At 36.5% G+C, this 26,411-nt stretch overlaps 1 protein-coding gene across 3 annotated transcripts in view; it reads right to left on the reverse strand.

The window, feature by feature from the left end:
* Window positions 1-26,411, reverse strand: part of CTNNA3 (catenin alpha 3) — a 1,799,646-nt gene that overhangs the window by 680,006 nt on the left and 1,093,229 nt on the right. For all 3 annotated transcript variants that reach the window (XM_053888526.1, XM_019444306.2, XM_053888525.1), the window contains one exon: window positions 6,904-6,996. In XM_053888526.1, the coding sequence (XP_053744501.1) occupies window positions 6,904-6,996 (93 nt within the window). The remainder of the gene's footprint in view (window positions 1-6,903; window positions 6,997-26,411) is intronic.

A 26,411-nucleotide genomic window follows, 5' to 3' on the forward strand; every position in this document is an offset into this window, starting at 1 on the left:
ATCATTTTAAAGCTGTAAGATGGCCCCCATGCCATGCTACTGATATATAGTTGAGTCACCTAAATTAGTATTTTTAATTTTCTGGATTCTTCAGGCTACAAATGTTTCTGAAAGAAGTTAAGTAGTGGGGAAAGGAACGTAATCCACATGGGATTGGGAAAGTTTTATTTTTCCAAGTGAAGAATAACCATATAACAAGCTATTATCTACTTTCATTAGTAGTTCATAAATCAAATGCTTTTGATGAATATCAAACAAGTAGAAAGTACATCAATTTCTCATAAAAAGTTGAATGAATTTTACTTTATGAAAAAAGCTAACTATTACTGACCTAATTTCAGTATAGACCATGAAAACGCTTTTTTGGACCAGTGTTTGAACTCATTGAACTAGATACAAATGTCCCCCTCTCATTCCTGATGTGCCAGTGCTTTTGATATAAGTGATGTTTTTCCTATCCACCTTGTGCACATATTTAACCTAAGGTCCTGACTTTATATTTACCCTTATTAAATTTTAGTTTATGAGGTTTCAAACATTAGTCCAAATTACAAACATATTTTAGAACCTTGAATTCTGTCTTTCTCATTTCTGTGCCATATGCAAATACAAAATATTTACTTTTAAAATATCCCTCCAAGTCACTTGTTGAAATAGAGTAACTATTAAGCCATATGGACTAGCTTTACCCTTCCAACAGGTTGAGAACAGCTATACTATTTTAGAAATGCTATCATTCAGATCACGTTTCTCTGCTTTATATAAAAGATCCATTAGAAGATCTCAGGATTGGGAATTAAAAAACTTCTAGGTGAACTTCTTACCCAAGGCTTATACTCCCTTTATCACAGCTTAGTCAAATGGTCACTCTCCGTGTGTTTGAATGTCTGTGTCATTGAGAAACTCCAAATTCCTCCTTCTCAACAAAGTCCAATTCCTTTCAAGATAGCACTGTTAGAGAGCATCTCTCATTTTGTGATGAGGGGAATTTTTTATTCTTGTAGCTCCTACTCAATAAGCTGTAGTTCTGCCCCTGAGGAATCTTCAGAACAAGTCTTTCACATCATAGGCCTTTAGAGATCTGATGGCAGTGACCATGTTTTTTCAAGTCTTCTTACCTTTACCTTGGTATAATCCCTGTTGTTTTTATGAGTTTTTCATATGACATAGTTTCAAGTCATGTCACTATTCAGATCCTCTGCTAAATATGCAATGGGCAAAGCATTATCGTCGTAGCCCTTCAGGCACAGTGAGAGCCAAGATGAGCCAACTCACTGAAACCTGCATGAACTCAATCATTTTTAACAAACAGGAATTAATGTTACCCCATCAGCAGCTCCTGACCCTGTGTTTCTCAGCCTCACTCCTGGATCAATCTAGCAAAATTTTTAATTGGTTGGGTTTTATTTAGAAATTAAGAAAATACCTATTTCTGCTTAACTTAAGAGTTGTAAAAGAAATGAAATGGACTGTAAAACTGTCCTCTTTGTGCTTTGTCCCTGTCTCACTTCCTGGAAATAACTACTATTAAAATTCTTGTGAAACTTTTTTGAAAAATTTTCTATGACTACACAAACATATGGCTCAAACTATCTCCTCCCCCCCCACCACATAAATGGGATAATATACATACTCATTTAAAATTTGCCTTTTCCACTTATCTTGGGTATCTTCCATACCAAAACACACTTTGAGCCGACTTACTACTTTACACAGCTTTAACATTCTCTGCTAACAGACATTAGGATGGTTCCAGCTTTTGCCACTGTAAGTCAAGCTGCATAAAAACCTTACTCATAGACTTTTATGCATGTGCACATATACAGCTGTACCATAAATTGCTGGAAGTCGAATTAGTGGACCTAAATGTATGTGCATGTTTTATTTCAATAGATTTGCAAAAGTAGAACTTACACATATGGGTACTCACACACACACACACACACACACACACACACTCACAATTGGGGTACACTCCAGAACTACTAATTCTAAATTTCAAGATGTACTGTATTAAAATACATACAGTTTAAAAAATAATTTTGAAGTACAGAGAAGGTTGAGAATATGTTTTAGAACTTTTTCTTTTTTAAATTTTTTTAACGTGTATTTATTTTTCACAGAGAGAGAGCACACAAGCACGAGTCAGGGAGGTGCAGAGAGAGGGAGGTAAAGGATCTGAAGCAGGGTCTGCACTGTGAGCACAGACCTGGATGTGGGCTCAAACTCGCTAACTGTGAGATCATGGCCTGAGCCAAAATCAAGAGTTGGCTGCTTAACCGACTGAGCCACCCAGGCACCCTAGTTTTAGAACTTATTCTTTGATGAAAAGATGTTAAATCATAGTTTTGTTTTTTTTTTTTTCTGACAGCTGTATCACACTGTTGATTCACATTAAGATTAATATCAACTAAAATCTCTAAGCCTTTTGGAGGGTACATTTCTGCTAAGCTATAACTCTTCCGTTCTCTATTTTATAATTTGTTTTATAGTGTTCCATATATATGGTTTAATATTTATATCTATTACATTTCATCTGGATACTGAAATTTAGTCCAATTCTGGAAATCCAAATTCTTTGTTACTAGATTCATGCAGCTAATATATGCCCTTTATTCTTATTTGTAACTGAAAATTTTAAGAATTTAAAATTTTAATAAATTTTAAGATATATATTAATTTATAGTCTTATCCAAATCATTAGGAAAGCACTGAAATGAAATAAATCAAGAGCAGATCACTGAAGCCCACCAGTACAGATCCCACTGTTGGTTAGCAACTATACATTAATCGCCCGTTTTAAGGATTATTTTTTTCGTAACTATAACTCTAGTTATACTGTAATTTTTTTCATATTGCCAAAAGAAGACACATCTTGTTAGGAAAAGTATAAAAGGTGTTGCCAAAAGCCTTGCTGCATATATATGTTGCATTTCTGCTAAGTACAGGGAATATACATAGTGAATAAGGCAGACTAAATCATTGCCTTCATGAACTTTATGTTTGAGTGTCAAAAGTGTACAATAAAAGTAACAAAATAATATAAAATATAATCTCAGGTTGTGATAGAGACTCTAAAAGAAATAAATATGGTGATATAATGGGGTATAGCTGGAGAAGCCATTTAGGGAGATTGATCTCTGAGAAGATGGTATTTCAGTGAGTCCTTGCAAACTGAACATAACAGAAGCTGGCCTCAAGAGAAAAACTGCCCTGGGAAATTAACAAATGCAAACTCCCTCTGATGGGAAGGAACTTACTGTGTTCTAGAAACAGAAAGGCCAATATGCAGTGATCTAATGAGTGAAAAGGAAAACAGTACAGCATGGGGCTGCAAGTTAGGCAGTAGGAAGTTTATAAAAGTCTGAATAAGTCATAAAAAATGTTTGCATTTTACTGTAAAAGCTAAAGAAAGCAATTGCTATGATAAACATCTTTAAAATTTATTTTGGGGGCGCCTGGGTGGCTCAGTCGGTTAAGCGTCCGACTTCGGCTCAGGTCACGATCTCGCGGTATGTGAGTTCGAGCCCCGCGTCGGGCTCTGTGCTGACTGCTTAGAGCCTGGAGCCTGTTTCAGATTCTGTGTCTCCCTCTCTCTCTGACCCTCCCCCATTCATGCTCTGTCTCTCTGTCTCAAAAATAAATAAACGTTAAAAAAAATAAATAAAAAAAAAATAAAATTTATTTTGGTTTTTAGATAGAAACTAGGTTAAAGAGATATAAGTATGGAAACCATATGAGATGGTATTTCTGTGGTCCAAGATAGACGTGATAGTGGGATAGGATGAGATGCTGACAGACAAGATGGAGAAAAGTATATAGATTCAAGATAAATATTTTTGGTGAAGTTGCTAGGACTAGTTAATGGATTCAATGGGAAAAACAGCCCTCAGATATCATTAAGATGTAAACTTCACAAAGACAAGGATTTTTATCTGTTTGTTTTCTTCATGATTTACCTTATAGGTACATAAAGAATACCCACTACGTAGTACATGTTCAATAAGTATTTATTGAATGAAGAAAAAAAAAAAAAAAAACTTCCAGATTTTTCCCCAGAACAACTAGGTGAATAACCATGCCATTAACTAAAATAAGGAAGATTTAAAAAGTAGCAGAATGAGATGGGAATGGAACAATCAGGAGATCCATTTGGGCTATTTTAAGTGTCTTCTAGATATCAGAGTGGAAATGTCAAGGCTATCCTAAATCTGAGTGTGGTCTTTAGGGGAGAGATCTGGCCCAGAGAGAAAAGTTTGGAAGCCATCAGCATGTAGCCATGGAATTTATTGTAATAAATGATAAAAAGCTTAAGAACCCTGAAGGACAATATAAAAAAAAGATTGATTATGGAGATACATAAAACATTTAAATAAGCATTTATCAATAAAACATTTATTAATGGAAAAATCCAATATCCCGAAAAGTCATTATTCCTAAAACAATCTAAAATTCAAGACATTTTAACAATTTCAATAAAAATTCTAACATACTTCCATGGAACTTGACAAGTTGATCCTGAAAGCTATATGAACAAGTAAAAAAGAAGAAGAGCAATAATTAAAAACAAAACAAAACACCACCAAATACAACAAGAAAAATGAGGTGAGCCAATCTGCCTAGAGATATCAGATTTAGTATAAAAACATAATTAAGACATTGCAATACTGTTGCAGAGATAAAGAAATAGACCAGTGGAAAATAATAGAGAGTCCAGAAGCTTGTATGCTCTGAAATGTATTTCAATTTACCTATCAATCTATATTTACATATGGAATAGTAGTAAGTAAATTGTACACATTTGATATATATTTATTATACCTGTATAATGCATCATATAAAACATGTGTATGTATGCACATATTATAAATATGTATAGTATATACGTATGTGTATACAAATATATATAAAACAATAGAAATGTTTTTAAAAGTGTGTGTGTGAGAGAGACAGAGAGAAAGAGACAAACAATGATAACATTTCACATTAATTGGGAAAGGGTCAACTATTCAATACATGATAATGGCCCAATGGTTAACACTGTAAAAAAAAAAAAATCCCTACCTCAGATTAGATATGAAAATAAATTTTAGATGAAGTAAAGATGTAAATGTTAAATAATGATACTTCAACCTTTTTTAAAGAAAATGTGAACCAATGATACAAACCAATGAACCATGATACAGGGTAGGTGTTCAATATGTATCTATTGAAGGAATGAAAAGATGGATCACTAAAGTTCTTGAAATTTTCTATGATTAAAATATTACTTTAAAAGTTAAAGGAAAAGCTGTAGTCAACAGAGGATATTTTTAACAAACCTAAGCAATGCCACAAAAAAGAAAAAGACATCCCAACTAAAAATTAGCAAAAGATTTAGGCTATTCACAGAATTAGAAAGCCAAATGGTTAACAAACATGTGAAAAGATGTTTTATTTAGTAATCAGAAAATTATAAATTGAAACCAATGAGATACAGTTAATACTCTTCAGATTCAAAAGACATTTTAATTTTTTTAAGTTTATGCATTTTGAGAGAGAAAGAGAGAGAGAGTATGAACAGGGGAGGGGCAGTGAGAGAGGGAGACGGAAGATCTGAAGCGGGCTCTGCACTGTCAGCTCAGAGCCCAACGTGGGGTTCGAACTCACAAACTGTGAAATCATGACTTGGGCGCAAATCAAGAGTTGGTCACTTGACTGACCGAGTCACCCAGGCGCCCCAAGACAATTTAAAAAGTGACGGCGTCAAGTATAATCCACAATGTGAACTCTCCTAGACTGCTAAGGGGGGTAGAAATGATTCAACCACTTTAGGGACCGCGCTACACTCCTCTGGTTCCTCGTGAGAGCTCACAGAAAACTGACATCAGTGGCGAGATCTCCGTTGCAAGTCCTCTGGACACCACTTCTCCAGACAGTTTTTATTTGTTACTCAACGTTAAACCTGAAGGAAGAGTCTCCCTTACTTTTGCTCAATATTCTTAGAGATGAAATTGTCAACAAGGCAAATCAAGAATTTAACACATACTCTACTTTTAGAAAAATGAGCATCTCATCAGATATCCAGTCTCTAATCATTGTTATAGTTCACATCCTTACAACATTTGTGATCTCTATTCGGAAGTAATTATCTGTATTATCTCTTGATTATTCTAAGACAGGGTGTTTAAGATTGCCTTTCAATGTATCCTGATTCATGGTTCAAAACACTAGCCCTAGAAATACTTCCATAATAATGCATTGCTTTGAAGGTAAACAAACAAACAAACAAAAACTTCTGAATTGCAGACACAAAAACATTTCTTGGCTTTTTTCAAACTCATGTCTTCTTTGGATGAAAGATAAAAAGAAGTTATTCCTTTCTTTTTAAAAAAAGTTAAACATTTTTCAACATTTATTTATTTTTGAGACAGAGACAGAGCATGAGTGGGGAGAGGCAGAAAGAGAAGGGACACAGAATTTGAAGCAGGCTCCAGGCTGTGAGAGCCTGATGCAGGGCTTGAACTCATGGACTGCGAGATCATCACATGAGCTGAAGTTGGATGCTCAACCCACTGAGCCACCCAGGAGTCCCAAAAGTTGTTCCTTTCATACTCTGAGATTTCAAAATAAATAATGACTAAAATAAAATTGTTGGACAAAGCTCTGCTTTGATTTCACACTATACTTTTCTCTCACAAGATTCTGATATGGTCCCTGAGACAATGTTACAAGAACTAGGTTCTAAGTAAAGAATAAACCATGACCTTAGGACAAATCATCTTCTGCGTTTAAAATAAATATTTTAATATATTTCCATATATATATATATATATATATATATATATATATATATGGTCAAAAGCATTATATATAATTTTTATAGTTAGTGTAATGAAAGAGACAGCAATTTAGTCATCATACCTGTGGACACAAGGTTTCCAGGTGATTGGCCGCAACTTTAACAATTTTAATCCCATCTTCATTTGTTGACATGGAACAAGCAAGATTTGCCACCTTAAATACAATCCAAAATAATGGAAATTAGTTCACATTATTAAAGAAATGTAGAAACATTTGTTATCCTAAATAAGTTAGGGCATGTACATACCCACTGAAAAGTCTCAGTGATAACCAGTAGCATCCTCATAAATGTCACTGCTATCTGTTTTATGGAAGTATCTAGAGACTCTATTAAAACAGTTAACAACAAAGGGCTTGAGAAAATTGTTTAAAACAAAAAGGAAGACTGGTGAGTGAATCATTCAACTCTATCCGGTCTCTTGGTATCGGCATCTAACCCATAATAAGATGTTAACTATTATGGTTTCCTATAGGACTGGAAAAAAAAAAAAAAAGTTTATTTATGGATTGAATGCTAATAGGTTCTTGGAATCTCACATGATTATGGTTTATTTTAAGTTTGTAATTGTTTTATTATTTTTTTATCCCCCTGCGGTCTATTATGCATACTTAAGTTGCATTAAGCATGACTATCTCTTTACTCATGTTTTATTCAGCATCAAATATATTACAAAGCTGGACAAATACAAGATAATTAAATTCTTCTTCCTGTTCTTGATTTTCCACTACAACTTCATGCTCATTGTTTGACATTCCAGCAATCAATTCAATTCAAGCATTAGTAACACCTAAATTCCTTTATACATTATTGCTTTTGAAACCTGCACTCTTTTCCAGTGAAATAATCACCTTTACGTCCTTTACCTAAGTCCAATATTTACCTTCTTTATACCATGAAAGAGCCACTGGAAAGAGCATGGGATTCCTTTCCCTTTCTCTGACCCTTACTTTTATTCACTCTTCTTGCTAGTAGGTAAATGAGTATGTACAGTGTTCTCTCTGATCTACAAGATACGTCACTGTCTTCATCATTGCAAGGAAACAGCTTTTTTTTTTTAATCATTTTGCTAACTTTCCTAATGTCTCTGTTGGTTACTATATACTTCAAAACATTACAGGATTTATTCCTCCAATCCAAAATGAATTCAGTTTCAGAGAAACCACATGTTAGCTGCAAGCAATGGAAGGAGACAAGAAACACACCCTTGGATCACAATTATAGGGCACCACAAAATGTGACTTAAGTGGATTTCCAGTCTCCTTTTTTATAGCATTACTTTTACTATATGAATAGTGAAACAATTCCTTGATTTGCATTTACATATAATGAAATAACAGCCATACATTATTTAACTGGGGAAACGCATTGTTCACTTTATTAATGTACATGAAAGTGGCTTATTTGAAAAGGGCTTTTGTTGGCTTGAAGGTCACAGTGCTTCAACTTTCAAATCTGACACACAATTAGCACATTTGTGAATTATTTGAAAAGGGCAGTAGTTTCGGTACCCCTCTCCCCCAACCCCCAAGCCCCACTCACAGAGAATGCGATTCAGCAATCTAATCACGTTGCCATGTCTTATAATAATTTGCACTGCACTGAAGAAAATCTCTATCTGTAAGTTTGACCACTGTTTGTATTAAGTAAATTTTCTTTAAATATATAAATTATTGGCTCAATCTTTCAGTCAAATCAGATACATGCTCGTTAATCCAAAGTTTAAAAATCATAAAAACATGCCCCATATACTCTTCTCCTTTATTTTTTAATGTATCGTCTTTCCCTTTTTTTCATTTTTTTAAGTTTATTTATTTATTTTTGAGAGAGAAAGACAGAGCAGTGGAGGGGCAAAGAGAGAGAGTGAGAGAGAGAATCCCAAGCAAGCTACACGCTCAGTGTGAGGCTGACTCAGGGCTTGATCCCTCAACCGCGAAATCATGACCTGAGCGCAATCCAAGAGTCCGAAGCTTAACCGACTGAGACACCCAGGCGCCTCTCTTTTTCTCTCTTTTAAAATCAGACATTCTTGTGCTAGAAATTTGCTAGTCATGTTTATTGTAATCCAGTTCAGTGACTAACACAATATGGAAATGATGCTAAACACAAAATTTCTGTTTATATTAGTGGACTTAAGTTTCACAAACTCTCAACTGAAAATACAGTATGACTGTTTCCTACTCAATTAATGATCATCCTAACACTCTGTTTTCCTTTATGCAGACATACCTGAAATTCTCCTTATAAGAACTGTTTTATGTCAGATAAATTTTCTAAATAATCAAGTACTATTTCCAGAATAAGGCAAATGGAATTTTAGTGACATTTTATACAAATTTGAATTTATGAGATAGCTAGTCTTCAGTAACAAAACAAAACAAAATAAAAAGTTAACTGATAGAAATAAAATCTCTTTATGTTTTTAATCTAAGTGACTTGTGACATATTTTCCAAAGCCACATCAATGTGTAAATGAAAGCCAAATTTCTTCTAAGAATATTCCTAAATTCCGTGTGGCTTTTTAGAAAGCTAGTTATGTTTCTAAGCACAGCATGAAGGCAAATTCCCACTAATCAAAGAAAACAGCATGCATATAAAATATTTTGTATAATAGCTTGAGATATTTGGACATCTGACATCTTTTGTATATCTAATTTTGACAATGTTTCAAAGTCTGTGTAAAGCTTCATTATTCAAGAGATCCTTGCAGAAAGTTTCTGCCCACTAAGGGAAATTAGGACATAAGGAGGTTTTAGAGACAAACAGATCTGGGTTTGAACTTGATTTCCACAACTGATAAGCATTTGACCATGGGCAAAATGTTAATTTCTCTAAAGCTAGTTCTGTAACCTGAAAAATGGGTATGATAATACCTATAGCAGGGAGTGTTTTGAGGATTAAATGAGAGAGTGTGAGGAGATGGCCTGATAGCACTAGGTAGGCGCTTGACCTTGTATGAATTTCCTTCCATTTCACCTATCTCTCTACCAGTGGAGGGTGGGAAAGAACAGTCACTCCCTTAAGAGGTTTTATAGAATAAAAACCTTAAGAGCCTAAACAAATTTGACAAAATTTCTAATCTGAGAGCCACAAACTGAAACGTTTTCATGATTCATGCAGGAAATATGAGTATAAAATCTTGATGTAACTCAGTGGTTGGTGGGTTTGTAGGTCCCCAGGAATAGGTGAGTGTGTATGCCCTCCCTAAAGGCATAATCCCTAAAGGCATTAGATCTCATGAAAACAAGATGGAATTAAACAAAAAACAAAAACAAACAAAAACCCCACTACCAACAATAACAACACTGCCTTCACCAAACTGTCTGTTGGCTTAAGTTCATAGGTCAACAGCTTGTGATTTCTGATCCCATTCTCTAATCCTCTACTGTATAGATAAGGAAAACAAAATCAAACTGGGAGAAGAAACATAAACCATCCAATGACAAGACTATTAACTAAATATGTGTGTGCTCTTTTGTGCCACCCTGAATTAAAAGTATTGACAAAGGTTCCTGCATTGAAATGATTGACCAGACTTTTTACTGATATTGTACTACATTTTTAGCCAGGCCCATGAAAATCAGAGTCTATCTAGTCTAGTTTTATCCTAAAACATGGGACCAAAGGCACTCAGGTAAATTCACATTTCTTAAAAAAAAAAAAAAAAAAAAAAAAAAAAGGCCAGGACACAATATTCTTTCATTTTTATAAAAAATTTAACTGTATCATTAAAATCATTACTGGCACTGTATTTAATAACTGTAAAAATAAATTTGAAAACCTTTCAAAAGCGACATGTCATGTTACTGAGAGGGGAGTGAAGGAGTGATTTTTTTAATTTTTTTTTTTAAATCAGCAACTTTCATGTGACCATTTCTCCTGCTCACAAGTCCTTCTGCCCTCTATGATGCTATGATTCATGTCCATTCTAGACCCTTTAAACTTGACTAAATGTACTGCCTATCAGGTTTGTTAAAAAAAAAAAAAAAAAAAAAAAAAAAAAAGTTGAGTTGTAGAAAACAAAGCCTGATCAGATGATTCTTCAACTAATTAATATTTGTTCTCATCCTGCTGACATTTGTTCTCCTCTTCCTGTTCCTAATTCAAGTTTTGTATACCAATTTCCTTTTAATTTTTTTTTTAATGTTTGTTTATTTTGAGAGAGAGACAGAGACAGAGACAGAGAGAGAGTATGCAGGGGAGGGGCACAGAGAAAGGGAGACAGAGGATCCAAAGCAGGCTCTCTGCTATCAGCACAGACTCCGACGTGGGGCTCAAACGCACGAACTGTGAGATTCATGACCTGAGCTGAAATCAGACACTTAACTGACTGAGCCACCCAAGTACTCTTTGTGTACCATTTTATATGTTCCTGTCATCTTTTGGTTCTACCCTTTCACGTGGCATAGAACAGGGTACCCTTCACTTTCTAACCTATGGTCTTATGTCAGAAATTCTCTACTCTGGAATCTGTAGAACCCTGCCAGTCAGGCTCGTTCTATCCCTTGCTTTCCCATCAAGGTCAGGGAGATGGCCATGCTTGACCCAAAAGAATGACTCATTGATGGTAAAGCTGAGGACAGCTATAAAGAAGATATCTGGGGATTTGAAGTATTCTCAGGGACTTTTCAAATCAGTCTACCATCTGTAGGCTCACCTCTACTTTTCGTCATTACTTTGTTCTGATCTGGTAAAGGACTATATTTTAAAAGTACTATATAACAGAGCGTGCTATATTTGAACATTCTAATCAAGTTTTATTTGAAGTCTAGCAGTACTAGCTGTTCTCGAAGTCAGCTTAGACAACTGAAATGCTATTGTTGCTATGAACAAGCTCGCTGTTTGGACAGCTGTTCATCACACAACACTCAGTCTGTCACTATGGAGTCCTCACACAGGTATTTATCTGTGATATGATTTCCCAAGAACATGAAGCAAACTTTGATGTTTGATGAGATTTCCATTGCCACATGTGCACTGTTTGTATGTAGTTCACATAGCTAATTGTAATATCATGTCACTGTGTATTCTAGCAATCTGTGGGCAATAAAGGTCACTGTCTCATTTTCCTTCAGTTTCCTCTCTGTCAGATGGTCATGCAACTCCTGTGTAAACACTTTCAAGACAGAGAATTTCAGAGACAAAATTTTAGAGTCACTAGCATATCAATGGTAATAGGATGTGATTGTGCAGGGAGTAAATATTCTTAGAAAAGTATCTGAGACATCAATATTTATTAGGCTAATAGAAGAAGATAACCCTACCATAAGTCTTAGAAAAAGTGGTCAGGGATAGAGAAGCTTACGTACAGTTCTCTGAGGTCATAGAGGCTGGGAGAAGAGAAAGTTTCAAGGAGGTGATCTCAAATATTAAATATTGACAGGTCAAGTAAGTTACCCCTGAAATTGTCCTTGATTCAGCCACATGGAGGACCATTCTTAGAGTGTTGGAGTGGAATGTTGATGGTCAAACTAGCCTAGTGTGGTCAGAGAACTGTGTAGGTGGTGAGGTGGTCTTGTGTGTTTTACAACTCAAAGCAGAGAACTAGAGACTACCTGAACAATACTCACCCTCTCATTCCCATATCTATCCATTTATTTTTTTTTTTTATTTTTTTTTTAACGTTTATTTATTTTTGAGACAGAGAGAGACAGAGCATGAACGGGGGAGGGTCAGAGAGAGGGAGACACAGAATCTGAAACAGGCTCCAGGCTCTGAGCTGTCAGCACAGAGCCCGACGCGGGGCTCGAACTAACGGACCGCGAGATCATGACCTGAGCCGAAGTCGGCCGCTTAACTGACTGAGCCACCCAGGCACCCCTCCATTTCTTTTTATTTCACCTCTCAAACACCTCCTGAATCATCTTTTCTTGCTCCCCACCCTCACCATGCTTAAGAGTTCTTTTTCTCTCTTTGTTTCAGATATTAAACTTACTTTCAGATATCCATACTTCCTCTGCCACAGGACACTTGCACATGCCATTTTCTTTAGCCTGAAATACACTCCCCTTCTTTTTCACTGTCACCCTTATACCCCTTATACCTGCTTAACTGATGTCTATCAGATCTCTGCTCAGAAGTAAGCCATTAAACCAACAGATTACCAAAGTAATCAGTTTTCACCGATACCACATCTCCCACCCACCCTGGAGACTTTCCTCTGCCCAAGTCAGGTTTTTTTTTCCTTTCACAGCATGAGTCTCAGTTTGTGATTACACATTCACTGAAGAGATTATTTCATTTGTGATCATTTCCTCTGCTGTGTAAGTACAGAGTCCTTACCTGTGTTTGCTCATCATTGGGCCCTCAGTTCCTAGTGCCTGATACATGATAGCCAAACAATAATAGTTCTTTGGCGAAAGAATACATGCATGAATGCACAAATTAATATGCTTAAGTACATGTCATTCCCAAAGAGAGAATGCAAAATGGAGCTTAGTAGAAGGAAACGGTAGCAAAAATTCAGGACAAGCAAGAAAGGGGAATAAAATCTCTCATTGAAATTCATTTTCAATATTCCATAAAGGCTTAGACAATTGGACTTCAAAGAAAAGTAACACACTTTTCTTGTAGTCTGGTCATCATACTTAACAAAGCTCGGGGGGCAGTTTCTTTCAAGTTTTACTTTCACTTAAGATATCGAACTGGAAACACCTGAATAGCTCCCAACTTTGCTTTTAATTTATTTATTTCTAATCAAGTAAACTAATTGTTCAAAGGGCCCAAGCCGGCTGCCAAATGCTGGAGTGTATGGCAGATGGGAAGAGGCACGAAAACTGCCATCAACAAACCCAGGAGCTTCGGGTCTCCTGCAGAACATAATGTAATGAATGCTTTGTTTCCAGACGAGCCTGGCTCAGAGGCCGGACTGAGCCTGAGCCGTGCAGGAGGGAGTCTGTGATGTCCCAGTGTTGGCTTGGATAGTGACTTCTGGCTCGACAAGCCAGCTTTTCTATTTCTCCTGGTGAAACACTGCTGCCCTGATGCTCTTTGTGGTAACAAGAACTGAGCATGAATTACAAGTTTTTAGAGTGTTCCAGGAATAGAATTGTGCTAGAGAAGCTCATGGCAAGATGCAGGGGACAATTGTAATCAAGTAACAAATGTTGAGTATGCACCTTTTATGTGGGCCAGGAACTGCCAGGGAAATCAAAGACAGTGAAAGCCAATCTCAGGAAATATAATCGATTTAAGGGACACATGAAAGAGAAAATAAACCTCTAGTTTCTAAGTACAATAGGAAGCTAGAAGTAGTGGAGCTCAGAGAAGCAAGTACATTCAGGGCGTTTCAAGAAAGCAAATTATTATCAAGGAACTTCCTATTCCCTCAGACTTTGCATCTCAAGCCACCTCCCAAACTCTGAATCTTTACTTACACAATCCTGTCTCTGAATTACTGTAATTAGTGTGACAATTTACTTGCCTTTGGTTTCCATCTGAGAGATGAGGGACAGATTAGTTATTTGTTTTGTAAGCCCCCTCCCATTTCAACAATTGTCTTTTAGTGATTATGTAACATGATAACAAAATTAGATAGGGATTAGACAGGGGACAGAGCTATCAGGCAATCTCTAAATAAAATATTAGCAACTTAAATCTAGCTGTGTACAAAAACAATAATTATACAACAAGGCAATGTTCTTACCCTAGGAATAAAACAGTAGCTCATAATTGGGAAATCTAACTATAAAATCCCTTGTTTAACTATATTTCAACAAATTTTGGAAAAGCATTTGATGATAGTTTTATGCCTATTCTTATTAATGCGAAATAAATCTAAAGAAACAAAAAATCTTTAGTGAGCTATGACTAGAAAGAATCATTCTTTTTTTTTTAAATTTTTTTTACCGTTTATTTATTTTTGAGACAGAGAGAGACAGAGCATGAATGGGGGAGGGTCAGAGAGAGAGGGAGATACAGAATCTGAAACAGGCTCCAGGCTCTGAGCTGTCAGCACAGAGCCCGACACGGGGCTCGAACTCAACGGACCACGAGATCATGACCTGAGCCAAAGTTGGATGCTCAACCGACTGAGCCACCCAGGTGCTCCTAGAAAGAATCATTCTTAACATAAAACAAATTCCAGAAATTTACAGCAAATACCGTGCTCAAAAGTCAAAATTAAGGTAAGTATTTCCACTGCTACGGAGGTTAATCAATATTTTACTGATGGTTCTAGTCAATGTAAATGAACATAAAAAATAACTGATAGCTAAAATATTGTACAGAGGGTGACAAAATTGCCTACCTAAAGAATGCAAGATAACTGAAAAGCTGTTATCACTACTGAGTATTCAGTATTCATGTCTTAACGCAGGATGAATAATAACATGTATTACTTTTCTATACATCAGCTAGCATCAAAATAAAAGTCTTAGTAACCCAATGGCTGTCATAGTAGCAAGTAAAGTTATACATTTCATGGTGTATATACCTATCAAGAAATAGTACAACCATATCATATACATGCATATGTGCATACTGTGGTATGCATATGTGTCCACGTATTAAATCTTACTTAATGACATAAAAGAACAACTGGATAAATGGGAAGAAATTACATATTCCTGAATGAGAATGCTCAACATTGTAAAATGAAATGTCAACTCTCCCTAAATTTGTGTACTAATTTAATAGATCTAAATGGAGCTTAGTTTAATTTTAATGTACATCTGGAAGAATATGTGAAAGAGTAGCAAAGATGATTTACAAAAACAAAAAAGAATAAAGGAAAGTATAGTGACTAATTAAAACACACAGAAATTTAGTGTTTTTCAGAGCAATGGGAAAAAATAATGGTAATGACCCAATTGACTACTACTTGGTGGGAGGTTGGGGGGGAGTTCAATGTATGCAAAATGATTGGCATATATGACTGCATATTTTTTTTTAATTTGAAAATAATGAAAACCTATAAAATCAAAATGCAAAAGATAAACAAAAGTATTTGGTATAGGATTTTATAACCAAAACAAGATTGGTACCCCTAAGGCATAAATAATTCCCAAACATCAATGAGGAAAGGGGGCATTAAAAAAATGGACAAAATATTTAACCAGACATTTCACATATGAAATATAATTACTAATAAATACATTAAAAGATTCCCAATATACTTTTTGATCTATAATCAGGGAATACAACTAAAACAAGAAAATGACATTCTTCCTTGTCATATTACCAATAATTATAAAGCTTGATATTTTCCAGTATTGCTGAAGGTATAGAGAAGTAATCAAAGGGTAGATGGCCAACTTTTTAGAAGGCAGCATCACCTCATCTATGAAAATTTAAAATTTGCAAAACTACAGTAATTCAATTTAATGGAAGCCATCCTTCAGAAATACTTGCGTATATAAGCAAACATACAGCAAACATACAACTTCTTGTAAAAGTGGAAAAGGAATCTAAATATTCATCAATGAAGAATAAATTAAATTATGTAATACAATGATTCTGTAAAAAAAGTAAAAAAAGAACTTTCTGCTAACATAAAATATCTCAAATATATAATTTAAGTAAAAAAAATTGTAGAAGATATGTTCCTATTTACATAAAATTTTCTATTCCAATTATTTATAAATGCAGAATATAAAGTATACAGTGATGAACCCCAACTATTAACATGAATCGTATATGGGAAAAGAAGTGATCTTACTATTGCAATGAAGAGAGCACTCCATTTTAACTCTATGTTTCTATAGTGACTGAAATTTTTCCAAGTATCTTTTTTTCACTATATAGTTATCTAATTAAGAACAATAAAAGATTTGGAAACATGCCAACGACAAGGAAAACAGAATATATAACATAATCTCATTTATTAAAGATGATGAGTGTGTGTGTGTGTGTGGGGGGGGGGTGTGTATGAGAAAGTGTGATATCTAAAATGTCATTCACCAAAATGGAAAATTATGGTTAACTCTGAAAAGTAAGACTCAAGATAACTTCAAGTTTCCTTCTTCACACTCGTAAAAATTTATAGTTTGAGTTTTTATAATGAGAATGAATCATTTTTACAAGCAAAAAAACCAAATAATTTTATTTTGAAGAGAATATAAAATTTCTATACCTATATTTGAACTTTTAATATCAATCAGGAGATCATATTAATCATGACACTTAATGCAAAACCTGAGGATCCAAAGCTATTTAAAAGTAGGTTTTCCATAAAATACGGATATAATGACTCAGTGCTACTAGATAAAAAATAGTGTTTATGACTTCACATGCTGCTATATTTAAAATGATGTTTCACAAATATGGTTGATAATTCAAATAGAAAAACCAGGCATTGTATTTATCTCATGTTTATTTAATATAATGGCAAATATTAAATGAATCAAAGCCCATTGCCAATGACAAATTCAGACCACCTAAAAGAGACCTTAATAATGAATAAAAATTCTCTTGGCTTAGAATGCTAAAGGTATCCTATGGATGGTGTGTGTGTGTAGGGGGGGGTGTGTGTCTGTGTGTTTGTTAGTCTGTCAGCAGCAGATTCAAGGTGATGCTTCTAGTGATAAGGGATTATAATATATTTTTTTATTTTACCTACATTCTCCAACTCTATGCAAATTTGCATCCAAACTTCTTATTCTTCTCCAATGAGTCATTAAAGATGAAAATCTTTATTTGTCTAAGTGGACATATGTCAATGTTGTTTAAAAAACAAGCATTAATACATTGTGTCAGTATGTGCCATCACAAAAGAAATGAATGAGATGAAAACACTCACACACACACACACAAATACATGCACACACACACAACTTAAACAGTTTTGGCTGTTAAAGTGCTACTTCTAACAAATCATTTGAAGTATATGTTCCAGAGCCCAAATTGAGGTCTGCAATGTATACTGCTCTAAGGGTCCCATTTTACCAAACACATTTCTCATCTTTTATTTTGGAACAATATATAACTGTATACGAATACACATACACTATATTGATATACAATGTAAATTATGATGGTTAAACCAGCTAGACGTTTCCTCAAGGTCCCTCTCTGAATTAAGCTATTATTCACCTCAGAATCGTCACCCAAGGGATAAAAGTATGTGCCACCTGTCAAGTGAATATGATATAATATACAGCATCAAATAAAATCTATTTAACTACCATAGACACAATGCAAATCTAAACTATAAATTAAAGACAAGATCAAGTGTTGTTTCCTAAACTGGTGATATACTTTGTTGTGTGCTGAGGGTCAAGCATAAATACGAAGCATGCAGGCACAGTAAGTCCTTATTAATAGGGTCAGTGTGTAAAGGGCAGATGTTGAAAAGTACTATCATGGCCTTCACTATCATTGAAATCAACATCAAATTTCAAAGTAATTTTATGACCAGTGACCTGACATCTCAAGTGGCAGAATGAGAACTGATTTTCTTAAAGACAGATAAAATGTGCTAAAGCCAATATAAAGTTTTCAGTTAGTTTAATTCTGAACCAATACTTTTTTTGTGCATATTACTCAATTCAAATGCTATCATGGAAACAGAAGTTGTTATACACTGCAAATTTAATTGAATCATATTGTATAAACTTTGTGGATATGGATGAGACAGCAAAGACCACCTGATTCCCTAACTAATCAAGACAGCGACACCTAGATACACTCCTTACTTTCATGAAAGAAGGAATATCTTAATAGAGTGACAGTCGGCAATCAATCCTCTGACAGCTTTCATTCTCGAAGATATCAGAACAATAACTTATGCAACTATTTTTTTTCCTTGTAGGTATCTGCTTGTGATAACATTTTAACTTTGAAGGAAATAGGCAAACAATCTTTAAATTACTAGAATTGTAATCCTGGAGAAAGACTCTTATCTCTCAACGTAAATGACCCATAGTGGGTAAGACAAATTAAAAGAATACAGTATGTGCAAGGGAATGTGTGTGTGTACATATGTATGGAGGAAGGGGAGTAGAGTAAGCATGACTGTGTATGTGTCTATGAAGGACCCAACAAAATATGCAAATCAGTATACTACTATTAAACACTATGATTTCCATATTCCCTCATACTTGGGTTCCCCAAGTCCTGTGAGGGCTCCTTAGATAAGGTTCTGGATTTAAATTACATAGGGGTACAGTGGTGCCCGGGTGGCTTAGTCAGTTGAGCATCCAACTTTGGCTCAGATCATGATCTCACAGCTCGTGGGTTCGAGCCCTATGTGGGGCTCTTTGCTCAGAGCCTGGAGCCTGCTTTGGATCTGTGTCTCCCTCTATCTCTGCCCTTCCCCACCTCAAAAAATTAATTAAAAAACATTAAAAAAATAAATTACATAGGGGTGTCCGGGTGGCTCAATCAGTTGAGCCTTCAACTCGGTTTCATCTCAAGTCATGATCTCACAGTTTGTGGGATTGAGCCCTGCAACAGGCTCTCCGCTGACAGTGTGGAGTCTGCTTAGGATTCTCTCTCCCTCTCTCTCTGCCCCTCCCCTGCTCACACGTGCTCTCTCTCTCTCTCTCTCTCTCTCTCAATAAACTTTAAAAAATTACATAATAAAAAGTAGTGAAGTGTAGCTAAACAACGTGATATAGGAGGAAATAAAATCAAAGATTTGGGTCCCAGTAAATTTGGCAAGCATATGAGATATTATATGTTTGATCTTAGCTATTCCTGCTACCTCCACCCCACAATGAAATGCTGGGTCCATAATGTAAGTACCGGCTGCCATGAGAGGACATGCTAATGATAAAATACCTGTCATGCAATCTTAGCAATATTTCTTGATATTACTAATGGTTCCCAATAGCCCTAGAGGGAGGAGGGAGACACAGGAGTGAAAGATTTTCTTTTTAGTAACTTTCCTTAATTACAGCAAACCAATATATTTGTTCTATCTGCCCAAGGTTGAATTGTGAAATCTTTTTAGAGTGTTTTTTTTTTTTTTTAATATATGAAATTTACTGTCAAATTGGTTTCCATACAACACCCAGTGCTCATCCCAAAAGGTGCCCTCCTCAATACCCATCACCCACCCTGCCCTCCCTCCCCGCCCCCATCAACCCTCAGTTTGTTCTCAGTTTTTAACAGTCTCTAATGCTTTGGCTCTCTCCCACTCTAACCTCTTTTTTTTTTTTTTTTCCTTCCCCTCCCCCATGGGTTTCTGTTATGTTTCTCAGGATCCACATAAGAGTGAAACCATATGGTATCTGTCTTTCTCTGTATGGCTTATTTCACTTAGCATCACACTCTCCAGTTCCATCCATGTTGCTACAAAAGGCCATATTTCATTTTTTCTCATTGCCACGTAGTATTCCATTGTGTATATAAACCACAATTTCTTTATCCATTCATCAGTTGATGGACATTTAGGCTCTTTCCATAATTTGGCTATTGTTGAGAGTGCCGCTATAAACATTGGGGTACAGGTGCCCCTATGCATCAGTACTCCTGTATCCCTTGGATAAATTCCTAGCAGTGCTATTGCTGGGTCATAGGGTAGGTCTATTTTTAATTTTCTGAGGAACCTCCACACTGCTTTCCAGAGCGGCTGCACCAATTTGCATTCCCACCAACAGTGCAAGAGGGTTCCTGTTTCTCCACATCCTCTCCAGCATCTATAGTCTCCTGATTTCTTCATTTTGGCCACTCTGACTGGCGTGCGGTGATATCTGAGTGTGGTTTTGATTTGTATTTCCCTGATAAGGAGCGACGTTGAGCATCTTTTCATGTGCCTGTTGGCCATCCGGATGTCTTCTTTAGAGAAGTGTCTATTCATGTTTTCTGCCCATTTCTTCACTGGGTTATTTGTTTTTCGGGTGTGGAGTTTGATGAGCTCTTTATAGATTTTGGATACTAGCCCTTTGTCCGATGTGTCATTTGCAAATATCTTTTCCCATTCCGTTGGTTGCCTTTTAGTTTTGTTGGTTGTTTCCTTTGCTGTGCAGAAGCTTTTTATCTTCATAAGGTCCCAGTAATTCACTTTTGCTTTTAATTCCCTTGCCTTTGGGGATGTGCCGAGTAAGAGATTGCTACGGCTGAGGTCAGAGAGGTCTTTTCCTGCTTTCTCCTCTAAGGTTTTGATGGTTTCCTGTCTCACATTCAGGTCCTTTATCCATTTTGAGTTTATTTTTGTGAATGGTGTGAGAAAGTGGTCTAGTTTCAACCTTCTGCATGTTGCTGTCCAGTTCTCCCAGCACCATTTGTTAAAGAGACTGTCTTTTTTCCATTGGATGTTCTTTCCTGCTTTGTGAAAGATGAGTTGGCCATACGTTTGTGGGTCTAGCTCTGGGGTTTCTATTCTATTCCATTGGTCTATGTGCCTGTTTTTATGCCAATACCATGCTGTCTTGATGATGACAGCTTTGTAGTAGAGGCTAAAGTCTGGGATTGTGATGCCTCCTGCTTTGGTCTTCTTCTTCAAAATTACTTTGGCTATTCGGGGCCTTCTGTGGTTCCATATGAATTTTAGGATTGCTTGTTCTAGTTTCGAGAAGAATGCTGGTGCAATTTTGATTGGGATTGCATTGAATGTGTAGATAGCTTTGGGTAGTATTGACATTTTGACAATATTTATTCTTCCAATCCATGAGCAGCGAATGTCTTTCTGTTTCTTTATATCTTCTTCAATTACCTGCATAAGCTTTCTATAGTTTTCAGCATACAGATCTTTTACATCTTTGGTTAGATTTATTCCTAGGTATTTTATGCTTCTTGGTGCAATTGTGAATGGGATCAGTTTCTTCATTTGTCTTTCTGTTGCTTCATTGTTAGTGTATAAGAATGCAACTGATTTCTGCACATTGATTTTGTATCCTGCAACTTTGCTGAATTCATGTATCAGTTCTAGCAGACTTTTGGTGGAGTCTATCGGATTTTCCATGTATAATATCATGTCATCTGCAAAAAGCGAAAGCTTGACTTCATCTTTGCCAATTTTGATGCCTTTGATTTCCTTTTGTTGTCTGATTGCTGATGCTAGAACTTCCAGCACTATATTAAACAGCAGCGGTGACAGTGGGCATCCCTGTCGTGTTCCTGATCTCAGGGAAAAAGCTCTCAGTTTTTCCCCATTGAGGATGATGTTAGCTGTGGGCTTTTCATAAATGGCCTTTATGATCTTTAAGTATGTTCCTTCTATCCCGACTTTCTCAAGGGTTTTTATTAAGAAAGGGTGCTGGATTTTGTCAAAGGCCTTTTCTGCATCGATTGACAGGATCATATGGTTCTTCTCTTTTTTTTTGTTAATGTGATGTATCACGTTGATCGATTTGCGAATGTTGAACCAGCCCTGCATCCCAGGAATGAATCCCACTTGATCATGGTGAATAATTCTTTTTATATGCTGTTGAATTCGATTTGCTAGTATCTTATTAAGAATTTTTACATCCATATTCATCAGGGATATTGGCCTGTAGTTCTCTTTTTTTACTGGGTCTCTGTCTGGTTTAGGAATCAAAGTAATACTGGCTTCATAGAATGAGTCTGGAAGTTTTCCTTCCCTTTCTATTTCTTGGAATAGCTTGAGAAGGATAGGTATTATCTCTGCTTTAAATGTCTGGTAGAACTCCCCTGGGAAGCCATCTGGTCCTGGACTCTTATTTGTTGGGAGCTTTTTGATAACCGATTCAATTTCTTTGCTGGTTATGGGTCTGTTCAAGCTTTCTATTTCCTCCTGATTGAGTTTTGGAAGAGTGTGGGTGTTTAGAAATTTGTCCATTTCTTCCAGGTTGTCCAATTTGCTGGCATATAATTTTTCATAGTATTCCCTGATAATTGTTTGTATCTCTGAGGGATTGGTTGTAATCATTCCATTTTCATTCATGATTTTATCTATTTGGGTCATCTCCCTTTTCTTTTTGAGAAGCCTGGCTAGAGGTTTGTCAATTTTGTTTATTTTTTCAAAAAACCAACTCTTGGTTTCGTTGATCTGCTCTACAGTTTTTTTAGATTCTATATTGTTTATTTCTGCTCTGATCTTTATTATTTCTCTTCTTCTGCTGGGTTTAGGCTGCCTTTGCTGTTCTGCTTCTATTTCCTTTAGGTGTGCTGTTAGATTTTGTATTTGGGATTTTTCTTGTTTCTTGAGATAGGCCTGGATTGCAATGTATTTTCCTCTCAGGACTGCCTTCGCTGCGTCCCAAAGCATTTGGATTGTTGTATTTTCATTTTCGTTTGTTTCCATATATGTTTTAATTTCTTCTCTAATTGCCTGGTTGACCCACTCATTCGTTAGTAGGGTGTTCTTTAACCTCCATGCTTTTGGAGGTTTTCCAGACTTTTTCCTGTGGTTGATTTCAAGCTTCAGAGCATTGTGGTCTGAAAGTATGCATGGTATAATTTCAATTCTTGTAAACTTATGAAGGGCTGTTTTGTGACCCAGTATATGATCTATCTTGGAGAATGTTCCATGTGCACTCGAGAAGAAAGTATATTCTGTTGCTTTGGGATGCAGAGTTCTAAATATATCTGTCAAGTCCATCTGATCCAATGTATCATTCAGGGCCCTTGTTTCTTTATTGACTGTGTGTCTAGATGATCTATCCATTTCTGTAAGTGGGGTGTTAAAGTCCCCTGCAATGACCACATTCTTATCAATAAGGTTGCTTATGTTTATGAGTAATTGTTTTATATATCTGGGGGCTCGGGTATTTGGCGCATAGACATTTATAATAGTTAGCTCTTCCTGGTGGATAGACCCTGTGATTATTATATAATGCCCTTCTTCATCTCTTGTTACAGCCTTTAATTTAAAGTCTAGTTTGTCTGATATAAGTATGGCTACTCCAGCTTTCTTTTGGCTTCCAGGAGCATGATAAATAGTTCTCCATCCCCTCACTCTCAATCTAAAGGTGTCCTCAGATCTAAAATGAGTCTCTTGTAGACAGCAAATAGATGGGTCTTGTTTTTTTATCCATTCTGATAGCCAATGTCTTTTAGTTGGCGCATTTAATCCATTTACATTCAGTGTTATTATAGAAAGATATGGGTTTAGAGTCATTGTGATGTCTGTATGTTTTATGCTTGTAGTGATGTCTCTGGTACTTTGTCTCACAGGATCCCCCTTAGGATCTCTTGTAGGGCTGGTTTCGTGGTGACAAATTCCTTCAGTTTTTGTTTGTTTGGGAAGACCTTTATCTCTCCTTCTATTCTAAATGACAGACTTGCTGGATAAAGGATTCTCGGCTGCATATTTTTTCTGTTTAGCACACTGTAGATATCGTGCCAAGCCTTTCTGGCCTGCCAAGTTTCAAAGGAGAGATCAGTCACGAGTCTTATAGGTCTCCCTTTATATGTGAGGGCACGTTTATCCCTTGCTGCTTTCAGAATTTTCTCTTTATCCTTGTATTTTGCCAGTGAATTGTGAAATCTTGACAACAGAAACCATCTCACCCCTCTTTATAGTTCCAAACTTTGCAAGTAATTGTGCTCATCAAGTCCCTGTCAAATTGAATGCATTTAGGTCAACCTTGCAATTAAAATATTTTTCACATTGGGGCGCCTGGGGTGCTCAGTCGGTTAAGCGTCTGACTTCGGCTCAGGTCATGATCTCACGGTCCGTGAGTTCAAGTCCCGTGTCAGGCTCAATGCTGGCAGCTCAGAGCCTGGAGCCTGCTTCAGATTCTGTGTCTCTCTCTCTCTCTGCCCCTCCCCTGCTCATGCTCTGTCTCTCTCTGTCTCAAAAATAAATAAAAACATTAAAAAATTTTTTTAAATATTTTTTCACATTGTCTTATCTATGAAGGTTAATTATTAACATATTTACAGAGAGCTAAAGACAACAATAACAAATTCCACAAATATTTATTATGTATCAAGTCCCTTTTGGACACTCAAAGAAGAACAGAAGTTGAGCCAACAATAGTTATAAAGCTTCAAGAAATCAAAGATTTAGATGTAAAAACACAAAACACGATATTAAATAAGTAAAACACTAATTTCTGACAGGCATCAGAGTAAGGAAATAATGCAATGAAGCTTTAAAAAAATCTAGCTGGATTATTTTAAATAATCTTAAAGATTGTTTCTATATTTCAAATGAGTTGTTTTTTAATTTATTTTTTATTTTTTTTTTTACATTTTTATTTTATTTTTGATAGAGACAGAGCACAAGTGGGGGAGGGGCAGAGAGAGAGGGAGACACAGAATCCAAAACAGGCTCCAGGCTATGAGCTGTCAGCACAGAGCCCAACGCGGGGCTCAAACTGAGGAACCGTGAGATCATGACCTGAGTCGAAGTAGGACGCCCAACCGACAGAGCCACCCAGGCGCCCCTTCAAATGAATTGTTTTTTAAACTATGAATGTAATTATCTTATTAAGAGATACATGTTAATGGGAAACATAAAAGTTTTAATAAATCCCAGGATCAGATTTCTGGATAACAAAAATCAGAAGTTTCTGAATAGGCTAAAATGATATTAATGAATAGTGAAAGTTCAAATGAAAACATATGTTACTCCCAAAATCGTTAAGTTAAACGTTATGTTATTGCATTTCTCTCTTCACAACATTTCCTACGTGTTTAGTTTTTTTTTTGTTGTTGTTTTTTTGTTTTTTGTTTTTTTTTTCAATTCTCATCTCAAGCGATGCAGATCTGGAATCAAATTCAAGAAAACTGTGCTGCACGGAAAGTCCATCCATGCACGTCTGTTACACGGCTCCACACGGCTGCACAAGTCCGCGCTGGTTCCTCACCGGCACTGCTTCAAGGTCCCGAATGCTAGCTGCAGGAGCGGGAGGGCATTTTGCTTCGTCTAGCCCAGTTCTTGACCCTGCTTCACGAAGCTGGCTTGCTTGCATTGCACCTGGAGCCTTTCAAAATGTTGTCAGGCTCAGCCTCTGCAGAGAGAAATCCCATGGTGTTCTGGCCTTGCTCACTGTGTGTTTTGTTCCAGAAGTCAGGAGACAGGTTGCTTTCTTTCCTGGCTCCTGAGGACAGAGGGTGGGCTTTCTCACCCATGACATGGCGACTTTTATGAGTGCCTCCCTCTTGAGACTAACAGCAGGGTACAAGGTGCCCTGAATGCTCAGTAACAAGAAACAGGGGATGCCAAATAAAAGTCCAGTCCATTTCTCACTGCTGCCGTTAGAGTCCTATTTCACCTTCAGCCTCTTTACACTGTGGATTCCTCCTGCCTCCGGCTGCCAGGCTTTGGAAAACACACCCACACCTTGTATCTCTCTCTCTCTCTCCTGTTGATTAATTAACACTAATGGGCAGCTGTCATCCCTGCATAAAGTCACAGCCATTGCTGGATTACTCGAGGGCTAATTACGCTGTTTGTCCAGACACAGCGTCCCTCTTCCTTCCAGCAGCCTACCCTTTGGACCCTTATTGCTCATTATCACCTCCACCGGGGGGGGGGGGGGGGGGGGGGGAGACAGGACAAGACTGTCACCGTGCTACTTCTTACATTTCCAAGAAAAAGCTTCAGTCTAAGTTGTGCCATTGTAGGCTTCCTCTGCAGAGGGTTTTAGCTCAGCAAAATCCCTCTTGTGACCTTTGTTCATAATTTCTCCCTAAATGCTGAATTATATTAAGAACTAGAAATCTTTTCTGCAAATGACTTACTTTTCAATTTCCTTTACAGACATCTTTAAGGGTC

This window comes from Panthera pardus, unplaced genomic scaffold (genome assembly GCF_024362965.1).
Source record: "Panthera pardus isolate Hobbes unplaced genomic scaffold, ASM2436296v1 HiC_scaffold_22, whole genome shotgun sequence".
In the NCBI taxonomy this organism is placed as follows: Eukaryota; Metazoa; Chordata; class Mammalia; order Carnivora; family Felidae; genus Panthera; species Panthera pardus.